Source organism: Triturus cristatus, chromosome 3_1 (assembly GCF_964204655.1).
Source record: "Triturus cristatus chromosome 3_1, aTriCri1.1, whole genome shotgun sequence".
Lineage (NCBI taxonomy): Eukaryota > Metazoa > Chordata > Amphibia > Caudata > Salamandridae > Triturus > Triturus cristatus.
The window spans coordinates 436,036,535-436,050,626 of NC_140583.1; the positions used below are offsets into that span (position 1 = coordinate 436,036,535).

The following is a 14,092-nucleotide window of genomic DNA, read 5'->3' on the forward strand; positions in this document are numbered from 1 at the left end:
AAACAGAAAAAACACCGTACTTGCTCCCAACGGGCGGGCATTCCGGAAGCTCTCCATGGTCGGGATAATCCTCGCCTCCGAGTCCTTAATAGAATTGAAACTTTCTGATTTGTTAGCTAGGAAATGTTTCAATCTATGTCAAGACTGGAGGCTTTGGATTATGCCAGTTTAAAGCTTACTTACCACCAAACGGGCCATATCAATAATAGGTTTGAAGTAGAACCTTATAAAGGTTGAGTCTGTGGACCAATCTGTCGCTTGCATTATGTCCTCCAACCTTGCTCCAAGCGTGAATGCTTTGGAGAGCATCGCTCGCCTCGTTGAATGGGCCCCAAACTGCTGCAGGTTCATACCCGCTGTTAGAAATGGGGGTCTCTAGTTGGCAATGGTTTACACCTTTGTCCAAATAGGGACCCTTGCTTCTAGTCAGGGGAATACACCCCTAAAAAAAACCCTGCTCACCCCCTTGGTAGCTTGGCACGAGCAGACCGGCTTATCTCAGAGGCAGTGTGTAAAGCATTTGTGAACACATACAGTAACACAGTAAAACACTACAAATGGACACCACACCAGTTTAGAAAAATAAGTAATCTTTATCTAAACCTAAACAATACCAAATGACAAAAATCCACAATACAGTACTAAAAATAAGACTTTCAAACGGTAGAAATAGTACAGTTCAATGCAGGTTGTAAATGCTACACTTTTCGCACAAAGTACCTTAGATCCTTCACGCAAAACAAACAGAAGGGTCGCAGGGAAGGTGATGCTTCAGTTCCTTGCATCGGGGGAGGCGATGCACCTGTTCCTTACCGGAGAGGAGGGGGTGCGTCTGTTTCTTACTGCGTTCTGGTTACGATGCGACAAGATGGCGCCGATCCAGTGTGATGCGACAAAATGGCGGCTTATTGCGATGCGAAGGTCTGGTATGATGCGTGATCTTTTGCAGCCGCACGGCAGGTGCTGCAACAGTTTTCTCGGCGATGCGTCAAGACCCGGTGTGGATGCGGTGAGCTTCTTCCTGGTTGCTCGGCGAGGTGTTGGCACCATGGCTCGGCGATGCGTCCGGAATCGGTGCAGATGCGACAAGCTTCTTCCTTGTTGCGTCGATGTTCCAGCTCCCAGCGACAAACAGTTTCTAGAGGTACTAAACAGCAGCAGGCACCTCCTTACAGGTAAGAATTCCCAGCAAGTAAAATGCAGGGGAGCTGGTGGTGAAGTCTTGTGTCCCTGAGACTTCAAAACAGGAGGCAAGCTCTTGGAGATCTTCCTAAAGATGACAAGGCAAACAGCAAAGTACTTTTCTTCTTTCCTTGGCAGCAAGCAGCCACTGCAGGCCAACCCCAGACACAAACAGCACAGGCGCAGTATTCCTCCTCAGCTTATCTGGCTCTTCTCCCTGGCATAGGTTTTCTCTTGATTTCCCAGAAGTGATCTAAAAGTTTGGGGTCTGGGCCCCTCTTCTTATACACCAAAATCCTTTGTTCTCTGAAGGCAGAATTGTTTTTGGCTGGGTACAGATGCTCTCTGAAGGCAGAGAGTGTCTGTACCCAGCCAAAACCAGTTCTGGGGGGCACTTTGCAAGTGCACAAAAACCTCCTTTGTCAGTGTGAGCCCTGGCTTCAGACACACCACAGGGGGGCGGAGCCGTCATTGTGGAAGGCACGCACAGCCCTATTTAGATGAAGATGCTACTCCTCCCACCACTCCAAATGCGGACCAAACCTATTCACCCCAGCCCTGACCCATCAGACTTCTGGAGCCACAGTCCTCCTCCAGCCTCTGTCATCCAAAAGCTAAACAAGCAATACACAAACCGAGCAGAGGCATACTGGATGGGTAGGCAAGAAAATACCTACTTCTAAAAGTGGTATTTTCAAACACAGAATGTAAAAATCACCCTCACTAAAATATGCCTCTTAACAGTCTTGAGTTCAGGCATACTAAACTATCTTGTCCCTAAGGTCAGTTAGGTTTATAAGATGTGATAAACTAACTCCCCATTCTGGCCTATGGGCACAGATAGCCTTGCAATACAGAAAAACGAAATTGGCAGTATTTCACTATCAGCACATTCCACACAAATCAAGGCATGTCCTACCTTTCACCTTAGGAGTGACTAACTAAGGTCTAAGCTCCAAATACATCTCTTCATATGCCTTTCAGCAGCGCACCACACACAGTTTTGGGGAATCTGGAAACTCTGGGTAGTTCTATCACTCTAGTGTGACATTTGGTTCTTTGACGAATGGTGAAAGAAACCCCCGCAGGAGAAAAAACTCTGCCAGTGATATCTAGGGCCCTCACATCCTACACTCATCTACACAAGATTAGGCAAAGGAGCATCACCAGTTTAGCAGACCACTTATTCCTTGACAAGAATTCATTGGACTGCCAAGACAAGAACAAGTTGAGAACCTTGTAGACATCCCATAACTGAGTACCGCAGTTCAGGAGGTGGAGCCAATCTGAGCCCCTCAGAAGCCAACAGATGAAGGGGTGCTCCCCAACAGGCGCCCCTTGAACAGGAATGTGCCCTGCTGAAATGGCGGAACGAAAGGTATTCACCAACCGGTAAGCTAAACCCTGTCGGGCCAGACTCGCCAGGAAATTCAAGATCTGCACGACATCTGCGGCCACTGGATCGCAACCCCCGTCGCACACATCAGCAACACCATTGCCTCCAGGCTGACCAGTATCTCTTGACCGTGCTATCGGACCAGACTTTGGACAAGAGGTCTTCAGCATACACCGAAAGGCCTGGGATCGATCATCTTCTCCTGTAATCCTCCATGCCATGAGGCACAGGGACCCATTCAGCACCATCCGATGCGGAGTCTGAAAGTTCCATTAGAAACAGAAACCAAACTTGTGACCTCCAAATCGGGGTATGAGAACCACCTCTGCCACCTGATCTGAGCCGACGCTCTTGTGATTATTGCAAATGGCGGGAACCCATAAGATTGTTCCTGAGTCTAATCCTGCATACGTATGAAATCTGGTAAGACAGAATTGTCAGAGGAGGTGTAAAATCTATGTTCTAAGGACTTAATATGAGCCAACAAACCTTCCCGCTTGTTAAGAAAGAGTTTCTTTTTTTAGAAACAAAATCAATAATGAACCCTCGTGCCGTCGCCTTAAAAGAATCCCAGATAAGATGGGGGGGCAGAGAAGGATCAGAATTAAGTAAAAAGAATTCCTTGGCAAAGGAAAGAAAAGAAGAAGAGAAAAGAGGGGTCCGTAAGAGGAGAGTTATTAAACCGCCAGCGAGAGGATTTAGCATGTGAAGGGAGGAGATCAAGGTCTGTTACAGTTACAATAGGAGCATGGTCAGAAATAACTATGGGTTCGATAGAAGAGGATAAGAGATTTTGGGAAAGGGGTTGTCTAGGGTATCAGGATGTGAGAGTCTCCCTGAGTCAATGAGATGTGATTGTGAAATAGTGTCAAGGAATTGCTTATGGGATTTGTGAGGTATAAAGCGGACAGATGATTTGCGATCAAGAAACGGATCAACAATCTGGTTACAATCACCACCTAAAATAAACATGGTATCTCTGTGTTGGAAACATTTCGTGGTAATTAAAGGCCAGAAATTACAATCAGGTTGAGTAGGACCATAAACATTAAAAACAGTTAAAGATACAGAATTAATTAATAACTTAGCTAGTACCCATCGACCTTCAGTGTCGGTATCCTGGGATACAACCTTACATTTTAGTTTCTTGTGGCATAAAATAGCAACACCATTTTTTTTATTGGAAGACGGGGAGAATAAGACCGTACCCACCCAGCCCCTTTTCAACTTCAGCGACTCGGCTTCAGTAAGATGAGTTTCTTGTAAAAGGACTAAATCAGGATTATGAGAAGCCAGGTTGGAAAGTATTCTCTGTCGCTTAATAGGATTAATAAAACCTTTTACATTCCATGAAATAACTTTGAAGGTAAAAACAGTAAAAATGTAATAGAAACAGAAAAGCCATAAGGACAAGAAGTGAGAGAAGAATGCCAATAAATACAAGAGAAGAGAGGGTGAGAGAAAAGAGAATTTAAAAAGGGAAACATAAGAACACAAAAGAGAAAAAATAATGAGAAGAAACAAAAGAGGGGGGAAAGGTACAACCAATTAATAAAAGGGACAGAAGGGATGACAGGGGAGAGGAAGGGAGAGGGAAAAACAAGAAGAGACAGTACATATCCAAAAAGGATGACTGAAGACAACATACCTGAGGGGGAAAGGGGAACAGAGAACGGTGGGGCAATGGCGACACTCAACAAGACGAGCCCCCCGTATGCGGGAGTCCGAACCACACCAGGACAGGGAAAAACGCAGCGAGGGAGGCGACAAAATGAACTGGACCCAGGCAACCTATTAGAATAAAACAAAGAAAAGCAATTAACACAGAAAGAATTAAAAGGAGTAAAGAATAGTCAGCAATCCTTAAATATATAAAGAGAAAAAAAAGAAAAAAAATGACACCTAAGAATAGTGATGTGATGTCTAAAAAATAAAAAAACAGAAAAGAGGCAAAGCCTGAGAGGAACATTACACTAAGACAACTAATATAACATCAAAACAAAACAACTGTAATGAAACTGGAGGCAAGAAATGGGAATTCAGGAACCCGAGACCTGTAAGGAAAGAACGTTATACGATCAACCATTAGAAGAGGTGGAAGTGTCCATGCCGTTGGGAGCGTGAATATGAATAAAGTTTTTAAGTTCTGCAGGATTCTGAAAAGTCCACGTTTGATTTTGGTATGTGACCTTGAAAAGACATGGATGGAATAAACCATATCTAGCGCCCAAAGAGCGAAGAGGAGCTTGAAGATTCAGAAACTCCTTCCTTCTGGTCGCAGTAGCATTGGAGACATCTTGTGAGAGAAACACCCTCTGACCCATCCAGGAGATCTGACGTTTGGATCTAGCAGCCGAAAGGACCGAAAGAAGATCTGTAAATTTCAAAAAGAGGATGATGACTCCACATAGCTTGGTCGAGGAAGATGTGCGAGGGCCAAGTCTGTGCGCCCTCTGGATACTGAGAGAAGTGGTAGATGGCATATCCAGAAGTTTCGGAAGAAAGGAGGTGAAAAACGAGACCGGATCGTCTCCTTCCAAAGATTCCGGAAGACCATAAACGCGAAGGTTATTCCTTCTATTTCGATTTTCTAAATCCTCGTTGTGTTGTTGAAGAGCGAGGACCGACTTCTCCAAGGAGGAAATTCGATGTGAATTAGCTGGAATGTCTGTAACTTGCTGCTCCATCAACGACACTCTGTTCTCCATAGCGGACCATTTCTCCTGAAGAGATTGCATCTTGTGATTGGTTTTTTCAACAAACGGCCGCAAAGCACGGATCTCATCCAGGAGAAGCTCCAGAGAGACAGGGGGTGTCGTCTTATCTGGAGAGGGAGGATCGTGCTTCAGGCGCTTAGAAGAAGTAGTGGGTGAAGAAGCCTTACCAGTCGATGTTTGCGCCGACGGAGGACGATTTGAAGAAACTCCCCCCATTAGGTCTGCGTTAGAAGGAGAGTCTGTAACGGAGGAGGGTGAACTCGTTGCCGCGGGAGGGCGTTTAGAGGGGATGAAAACAAACTTTGGACTACGCAATTTTCCCATAAAGAGGTAATAGTCCACAGGCCTCAAGGTGCCCAGTAGATGGCGTTACAATCCACAATGGGGAACATGGACGCAGAACAAAGCAGGGAAAAGGAGCAATCCCCACAACCCACTCTCCTCCAGGTAATATTGCGGGTCCTGCGAAGCGCGAGAGTGACAAAAATGCATAAAGTTATAGGTCCTTGGTGCTAAGAAAAATAATCATTGCAGCAGAGATAGAAATAAGAGTCATTTTCATCTAGAGGAGCTTGCACAGCATCACAAAAATCGATACGTTGAATATATAACAGAGAAAGTTCAGTTGAATGATGGAAAATTATGTTATTGAAGCATGAGAAACACACAAGCTGGTTATTTTTGCTATTCCATGGTGCAAAATGGTTCAAAATACTAAGAGCCGTTGATGAGAAGGCATAATGAACAGAAGACCAATTTGCATGTTACATTTTTAGCCAGCTGGAAAGGTATGCTGACGTAGTGATCTGAGGAAAATAATATAACATTGAAGACTGAAGATAAAGGCAAAGGTCTCCTTACTGTGTGAAGTAGCTTCTTCAAAAAAAACAAAACAGGAGAGCTGCCAGCTGTTGATGGATTCATTGAAGAGAAAAGTCTGTTGTAATTATTCCTGTGAGCGCGTTATGAAAGAATGCAATACATTCAAAATGGCGGGCACTCTGAGGAGAAGAAGAGAAATGCAGAAATAGAGGTGTGCGTGACGCGCTCAGGACATACAAAACCCTTCAGCTTACTCGCGGCAACTTCCGATCTTCATTTCCATAATTTCCGCATTTAAAAGGTGCAAAATATCGCACTCGCGGATCGTAACGTTTTGACGGTGCGGCAGAGCTTCCAATTCAGGCGGCTATCACGCACGGCGCCTAACCACGCCCCCCGTACACAGCTTTTTTGAGGTCGCTAACGGCCCCATTTTCACAATCGTCTGTTTGCGAACACAAACAGCATTTTAATATGTACAAATGGGTAATTTGAGATGTGGTAAACTATTACCGAACCGTAAATTGGGTTTATGATTCAATATTATGAAGGGGTGTGTTTAGAGCGTCCCTTCTTAATAGCGACTTGCAGTGGTATGTGTGAATGTTTTGCGAATGAAATGCAGTCACAAAACATTTGCATTTTACTTTTTACTCCGAGTTGGTCGTAACCCATTCATAAATGGGAAGGGGTCCCTCTGTGAATGTTGGGTTAAAACATTTTTGGGACCACTGCCTACTCTTCAAAAATTAAAAGAAACTTTTATTTTACATTTTTAAATGCATCCCATTTTTCCTTAAGGGAAACATGCTGTATTTAAAAAACAAAACAACATTGCTTTATTTAACAGCAGTCAAAGCCATGGTGGTCTGCTGACCCCAACAGGCCACCATCCCTGTGATATTTTCGATTCCCAATGGGTTGCAAACCGAGACCTACCTCATTAATATTAATGAGGTATGTCAGTTTGCCACCCACTGGCAATCCCTAAATGTGTTCAAAGTTTGTACCTCGCTGTTTGCGATAACCAAATAGCGAATCTCTAAAATTCGCTATTTGGTCATCGGAAACACTAGGATACATACATGTGAGCCATGAAAAGTTTGGCGGTGGGGAAATAAAGGGGGCCCTACAGGTTCCCCATGCTCCCACCGCCATGGGGATGTATTCAGGGGAGCACATGTGCCCCCCATTTGCAAGCACCCTAAGTTCCAGCATGGCATGGACTTCACAGTCTATGCCTTGCTGGAACTGCTTTTGCATTCCCATTGCGGTGCCCATTTTCAGGGCGCCGCCGAGGGAACGGCAAAGGAAAAGCCCGCCAGACATGAGTTGAACTTGTAATCTGGCAGGTGGGCCATGCACAGCTTTTGCAGTACTGTGCCGGCGCAGCACTGCCAAATTCGTGATCGGACCCCTAGTCTTTTAAGCCCTGATCAGCTACAGGAGTGCACTTTTAATGCTCCCAAGACCTAATGGGAGGGAATTGTAGACTCTCAGGGTATCGGGTCTAGTCTAACTGCAAAGTCCAGTTGCTAATAGTCAGCTGGAAACTTCATCAGAAATGGCCTCTTGTAGCTTATGATGTTCCAACTGACCAAGGATGTCAGCCAACTGACCCTTCGAGGCCACTTCATTGTGGTTGGTACAAGGAGCAGCAGGTCCAGTCCTTCAGGGCTCCTCTTAGGTTGAGTCCTTTTCTTTCCTTTCAATGGTACAGAAAGTGTTCTGTCCAGGAGCGCCAAATTTACAAGTGGCACCACCTAGTGGGCGGAGGTAACTCTTGGGTGCTTCATAATCAAAGGCATAAACCCTACCCACTTTTTCAGCAATTCCTGTTCTCTCCTTTTCGAGTGCACCCCCAAATATTACTTGTGACTCAACTAACATGTCAAGCAGGATTTGATAGTGTGGTGCCACAGGATGCTCACAGCCCCCCACTGTAGAATTCAGAGTAGTCCTATCTGCCCATTCCAGATGGCCTATTGTCTGTTCCTGGGAGGCATTTCACACCTCTTTCACTCCTATTCCCGAGCTAAGTACAGGCTGGGAGTTGCTGAAGAGTGAACGCAAATTAGACTTAGTCCAGCTATTTGAATAGCTATTAATACATAGTGGTTTCTTTATTTTTATTTTTCTAGTTGGTCCCTTTCCTGAGTTAGCAATACAAGTATTTTATTCTGCACTCTAGTTTTCTACTTAAGTCAGCTAGGCCTGCCTTAAATAGCTTTCTGGGTCTTGTTACTGTAGGGGCATAGCAATATTCATTTTCTAAACGTCCCACTTTTAAATACCATGCCCTACCTTGTGGGCTACAAGGCTTTCATGGGGTGACTTACTAATATTTAAAATGTAGTTTTTACCTGTTATTCAGGGTTATTTTAACAAGTCTAACGCCAAGTTCTACACTGTAAAAGTCAGGCTACAGTGGTTGACCTAAAGCCATGTGGTTTTTTTTGTCACACTAGGTGATGGCACAGTAAGTGATGCAGCCCACAGGTGACAGTTTAACGTTTCATGTCATGGGTGTATTTCGGCACCATATATTGTGAAGAATATAACCGAGTTCAATATGCCAATCAATGATTAGCTAGTTTACCTGTTTTAGTGGTCAGAGCACATATACTGGGCACTAGACAGCAGTGCCTCAGTATGTAGTGTCTAAAACCCAGCAAGGAAATGGGGGTTTAGCAAAAAGCGAAAAATCGAGAGGGACCATGCAGAATGGGCGGATGTCCTACAGATTGATTAAGTCAAGTTAAGTATGACTGTGCTCGCGCTCTCTCTCTCTCTCTCTCTCTCTCTCTCTCTCTCTCTCTCTCTCTCTCTCTCTCTCTCTCTCTCTCTCTCTCGATCTATATATATATTCACTTAAAAACCATAGTTTTCACGCATGTTATAGTTAGCTGGACATTTCACTCGTAAAAAACCAATGAAATTCCCCCGTTATAGTTAGTGCAGGCAACTATAACTCACGCGACCGCAATCCTCTGCTCATGACGTCAGATATTACATCACTGTATTTAGACACTTATTTACCCATGTCTTCTTCCATTAATCTTTAGCTATACATATATTACAAATATTTATTTTTCATAAAGACACATATGTCATCAGTGATGTAATATCTGACGTCATCAGCAGAGGATTGCGGTCGCGTGAGTTATAGTTGCCTGCACTAACTATAACGGGGGAATTTCATTGGTTTTTTAAGAGTGAAATGTCCAGCTAACTATAACATGTGTGAAACCTATGGTTTTTTAAGTGAATTTGCAAGGTTTTTTAAATGCTAATTTGTAACTATAACGTGTGTGAAACCTATGGTTTTTTCAGTGAATTTGTACGTTTTTTTAAATGCTAAGTTATGTATTTATTCCATTTTTTTTTTTTTCAGGTTTTTCACCGTGCGCGCGCTGTGGGCGCTCGGTGCGCTTCGCACACCGAGCACCCACGGTTCGCAGTGCGAGCCGTGCGTGCGCGGTGCGCGCACCTCGTGATTTAAAAAAAAAAAAAAAAGTTTTTTTCTCCCTTGGGGGTCCTTTTGTGACCCCCTGACCAAGGCTAGGGGGTCAGGAACTGTCCACTCTGCCCCTTTTCACGTTCTCCACCTTCTTTTTTCACCCCCTCAGACTGCGAGAGACAAAATGGCGGCCGACACTTCCTGGTTTCGACCGATTCAAATGTTTACCGACATCTAACAACCAATCAGAATTGCGCTCGCGCACGGCAGGGTGCGCGCACAGTGCGTGCACGGTGCGAGCGTATAGATATTGATATGCTTTTAAATGCTATTTTCTCAGGAAATACTGAACAGATTTACACCAGACCTGCAAAAGGCACTTCCTTGACCTTATGGCTACCTCTCTGCCAAATTTCACGTAATTCTGTTCAGCCGTTCGGACTGTAGCTGCGACTAAAGGTCCTATGGAAAAATGCATGGGGAAAACGCGTTGTGGGACCTTCCTTTTTCTCGGCCCCCGCTTGACGAATCACCCCGAGACTTTCAGGGTAGGAGCTGAACGGAGCGCCCCATTTGTTTTGAATATTTCGCGAGGATTCGTCAACCGGCGCCAAAGTTATTCAAAATAGAATTTTGAGATTTCCTATGGAAACTAGGTTGTAACTATAACTATCTACTGGCGACCACCAGTAGATAGTATATATATATATATATATATATATTTGATATCTCCCTCTATGTATGGTAGTTCTTTTCAAATTACATTATAATGAAATGTTATGTTATGTACAACTCAATAACACAGTATTTTGTGAGGTGCCAAAACCTAGAGGCATTCATATACTAACTTTTCCATCCTACTCCAATGATTCAGAACAGAAGGAGTTTTAGAACCCTTCTTCAAGACATTGGTTGATTGATTTTTCATTATCCAGCTGAGAATTCCACAAGCTGTGGGAGACTGAGCAGAACCTTGTGAGCCAGCAATAAATTTAAAGCCTTCAGGATGACAACCACAGGGGGTGGGGGTCGGGGGGAGTGCATTTTAGTAAAAATTTATCATCTGCGCCTACCTGCAAGTGCTCAGTACCCCTATTGCAGCCATATTAGGCAGGACAAGCACTTTTTGTGGTTTGCTTTACAGGTACTGACTAGCAGGAATCTTAACATGGTAGAGGTGTAAAATGTGTTATGTATATAATTGACCATAGACATTTGGATAATAGAGATGGTGCCCAAAGTTATTATATGAAATTTGAAAGGTATTTGTAATTATGGATGCAGCATTTTTTTCTAAAATAATTTTCTATTTTCAGGAACTCTTCCTTAGACTTATTCAGGCTCAATCTACCAGCGTTAATAGATTGCTAGATCGCAAACGTAACTTTGACTTCCATCAAGAACTAATGTAAAGGCTGGGTATATATATTGAAAAACCACGGAGAAAGACCGGGAGCCATGTGGTATTCCGTTTTAAACATTGATGATTTTAGCTCTCTTATAACACCACACATCTAGATGTCTTGTTCGATAGAGATACTTCACACCCTAGCCAAATCTCTTGAACTGTCAAAAATTGGATGGTAAAAGGTGTCCAAAGTGTCTGAAAGGTATGATAGCCTGAATAAGCTGATCTCCAGTATCCGTTATGTTGTAAATGGAAAGTCAACCGGGGCTGTCACTTTACCCCATGTGGGTGAAAACCCGATTGGTTGTTCCCAATGAGTTAACTTTACTCAGTATGTCTCTCGAGTTACAAAGTGAATGACGCCTCCGAAAGGTTTAGCTGGAAGAGATATTGAAAATTAGTCCATTGTTGCTGCAGTCTGGAGCATCTATAGAAGGCAGCAATGAGCTTGGAAGGACAACACTCGTTTACGTTTTATTATGTACTTAATATTTACATTATTAGGTGATACAGGCATGACGCTGAGTCTCATTGGTGTTTAACAAACTATGTTTGGCCTTACAGGGACTGCTTCTGTGAGTTCAGTGAAACACATCTTGAGCCTCCCCAATTCAGTAATCTCCTCTACAAGTATTGCCATTGTGCCAGATTTATAACTGTTTGTTAAAATCTATGTGAAATGTTTGTAATTAGAATTACCATAGCAATAAAACATATTATTATGTGTGTTTTTATAGAATTTACTTTTTGCCTTTTCTTTACCTCAAAGCGAGGGTGATTTCCCCTATTCCCTAAATGAAATCTCATATAGTTTTATTACTTTATGTGAAGTTTTCAGTTTGCTCCAGATGTTCTGAAGTTTAATATATCAGGCAATAAATACATGTTTGAATAAGTGATAGTATCACTGCATCAGACAATGGAAATATGTATTTGTGTTACAGCTGTGTCATACTGTAAGGTAATGTTTATAACTGTCATTTATTAAAATATAGACCTTTCTGCCGGAATAAACGATGTCACAGAAGACACCCCCAATCATAACAGAAGTGGAAGATGAAAAATGCAATTCTCGACCAGAAAATCCACAGACCATTAAACCTGTCAACGAAGATCCCCTTCAGAACTTGCAGTTGGCGTCCCAAGGGGTGCTCGAGAAAGCCCAGCAAAATGGAAGATCAAGATGTCCAAAATGCACTGCCTCTCGGATGTTCTATTGCTACACATGTTATGTTCCCGTTGAAGCTGTTCCAACAGGAGATCTCCCCAGGGTGAAGGTTGGTACTCACAAATAATCCTTTGTGCAATATTCGTGTAAAGATGTGATAAGGTTCTGTTTATAACACCCAACCAGATCCCTACATCAGAAATCAAAGCTGAATTGCGGTACTCCATAATGACTATATGTGTGACTTAAAAAATTAAAACTCTGGATGTCCGGCACACCACGGTTGCGAAAACTCGTTCTCAATTGGGAGTGAATTAGAATGTAGTAAATAATTACACTTAGGCGGTTGCTAGTAATAAGTTGTCAAGATTCCTTCAAAGCATTTTTCTGCTTGCTTCCAGAACAATAGTTTCTCTGTTTTCTATTTCAATAAAGTATATAATGCAAGCATGGTATTAATAGGAATTATAGTCATGTTAGCTCATAGTAAAGAGAACAACTTTGTATTTCAATGCCTACCCATATAAAAAGCATTACATATGCCACAGATGAAATGGCTGGTAGCTTTTGCGTTTACGAGAGGACAAAGAACATAGCTGCTCTCTACTTTCTCTCAGGCTAATGAACTTTTCTGGGTTTCTCTACGCAGATTGCATTTGGAAGCAGATGCGTTTTCTTCAGGGGTTATTGTAAAACTACTAGCTACAAGTTCCAAATTTTTATTTGCGTAATTTAAACCATGCTTACGTAAATCTTGGATAAATTGGCAGGACCTAGATAAAGGAAAACTGGCTTTTTGCCTCAATATGTAAAGTTTTTTTTTTACTTTGCATAACATTTTGTTATTACAGCTTCCATTCAAGATTGACATTATTAAGCACCCTAATGAGACCGATGGGAAGAGTACTGCTGCTCATGCTAAACTGCTAGCACACGAGGATGTGACCATTTACACGTATCCGTGCATTCCAGAATATGAAGACCAAAAACATGAAGTAAGTGTGTTGCTAAGGAGGGTCATCCCATCCATAACAGTGTGTTACCTAATTCTCCAATTATTTTCCCTAGATTTGTTTTTATCTCTCAGATAGGTGTTTCAATTAATTTGTTCCCAAAGTAATCCAACTGTGCCATTTGTGTGGGATTAAATACTAGAAGTTGGAAAGTAACTTTTGTTGTACAGCTAAACATATAATGTCGAACAGGATTGTAACATTTGTGCCTGCAATTGTCGTAGGGATGGTTTGCTTTTGGTTATCTGCTTGTGTCACTGACCACTTTCTCCACTTACTTCAGCTGCAGCTTTGAGAAAGTTGTACTCCTTGACAATGTCTTCTTGCCTTCCTTTTGTAGTAATGTTAGCATTCTAAATGTTTCCTATGTAATAGAACACCAGATGTGTCATCAATGAGTTCCATACTTGTTTATGTCAATAGCATGTGTGGTGCCTGGCCTAAGGTATCACAGGGGTGTTGCTGATTAAACTGTCTTTGCTCTAAAATCATCTACTTGCCTCCATTAAATCTTTCACCACAATTTTCTTTGCTAACGATCACATTTTTCAGTGGGTGCAACCAAACAAGATGGCTGATCAGACACTCTAAGGGGGTAATTACGAGTTTGGCGGTCCATAGGACCACCAGACCCGCAGTGGATACCTCCTCACCAGCAGTCTGAATTTGGTTTTGGACCTCCACAGTCCCACTGCAACTGCTAGGGACATTCTTCAAAGGCCCAGCCAAAGGACTTCCCGCCAGACAATGAAAGAACTTGTAATCTGGCAAGGCTGGCAGTGGACTTTGGTGGTGTGGAAGGGGGGCGGAGGTGTAGCGGCTGCGCTGCTACACCGCCTAAGTCATAATCAGGCCCTATGTACAAGCTCCGCTAGACGTCCGGCCTAATCCCTCGGAATCCTGTGCTTCCCCTCGGCTGATTCATT

General features: G+C 43.0%; 1 protein-coding gene across 1 annotated transcript in view; it reads left to right on the forward strand.

Annotated features, from left to right (window-relative positions):
• Positions 1-14,092, forward strand: part of DTWD1 (DTW motif tRNA-uridine aminocarboxypropyltransferase 1) — a 181,418-nt gene that overhangs the window by 76,110 nt on the left and 91,216 nt on the right. Inside the window, exons 2-3 of the mRNA XM_085644228.1 lie at positions 11,981-12,262; positions 13,005-13,148. Coding sequence (XP_085500354.1) covers positions 12,002-12,262; positions 13,005-13,148 — 405 coding nt within the window. The 5' untranslated portion in view covers positions 11,981-12,001. The remainder of the gene's footprint in view (positions 1-11,980; positions 12,263-13,004; positions 13,149-14,092) is intronic.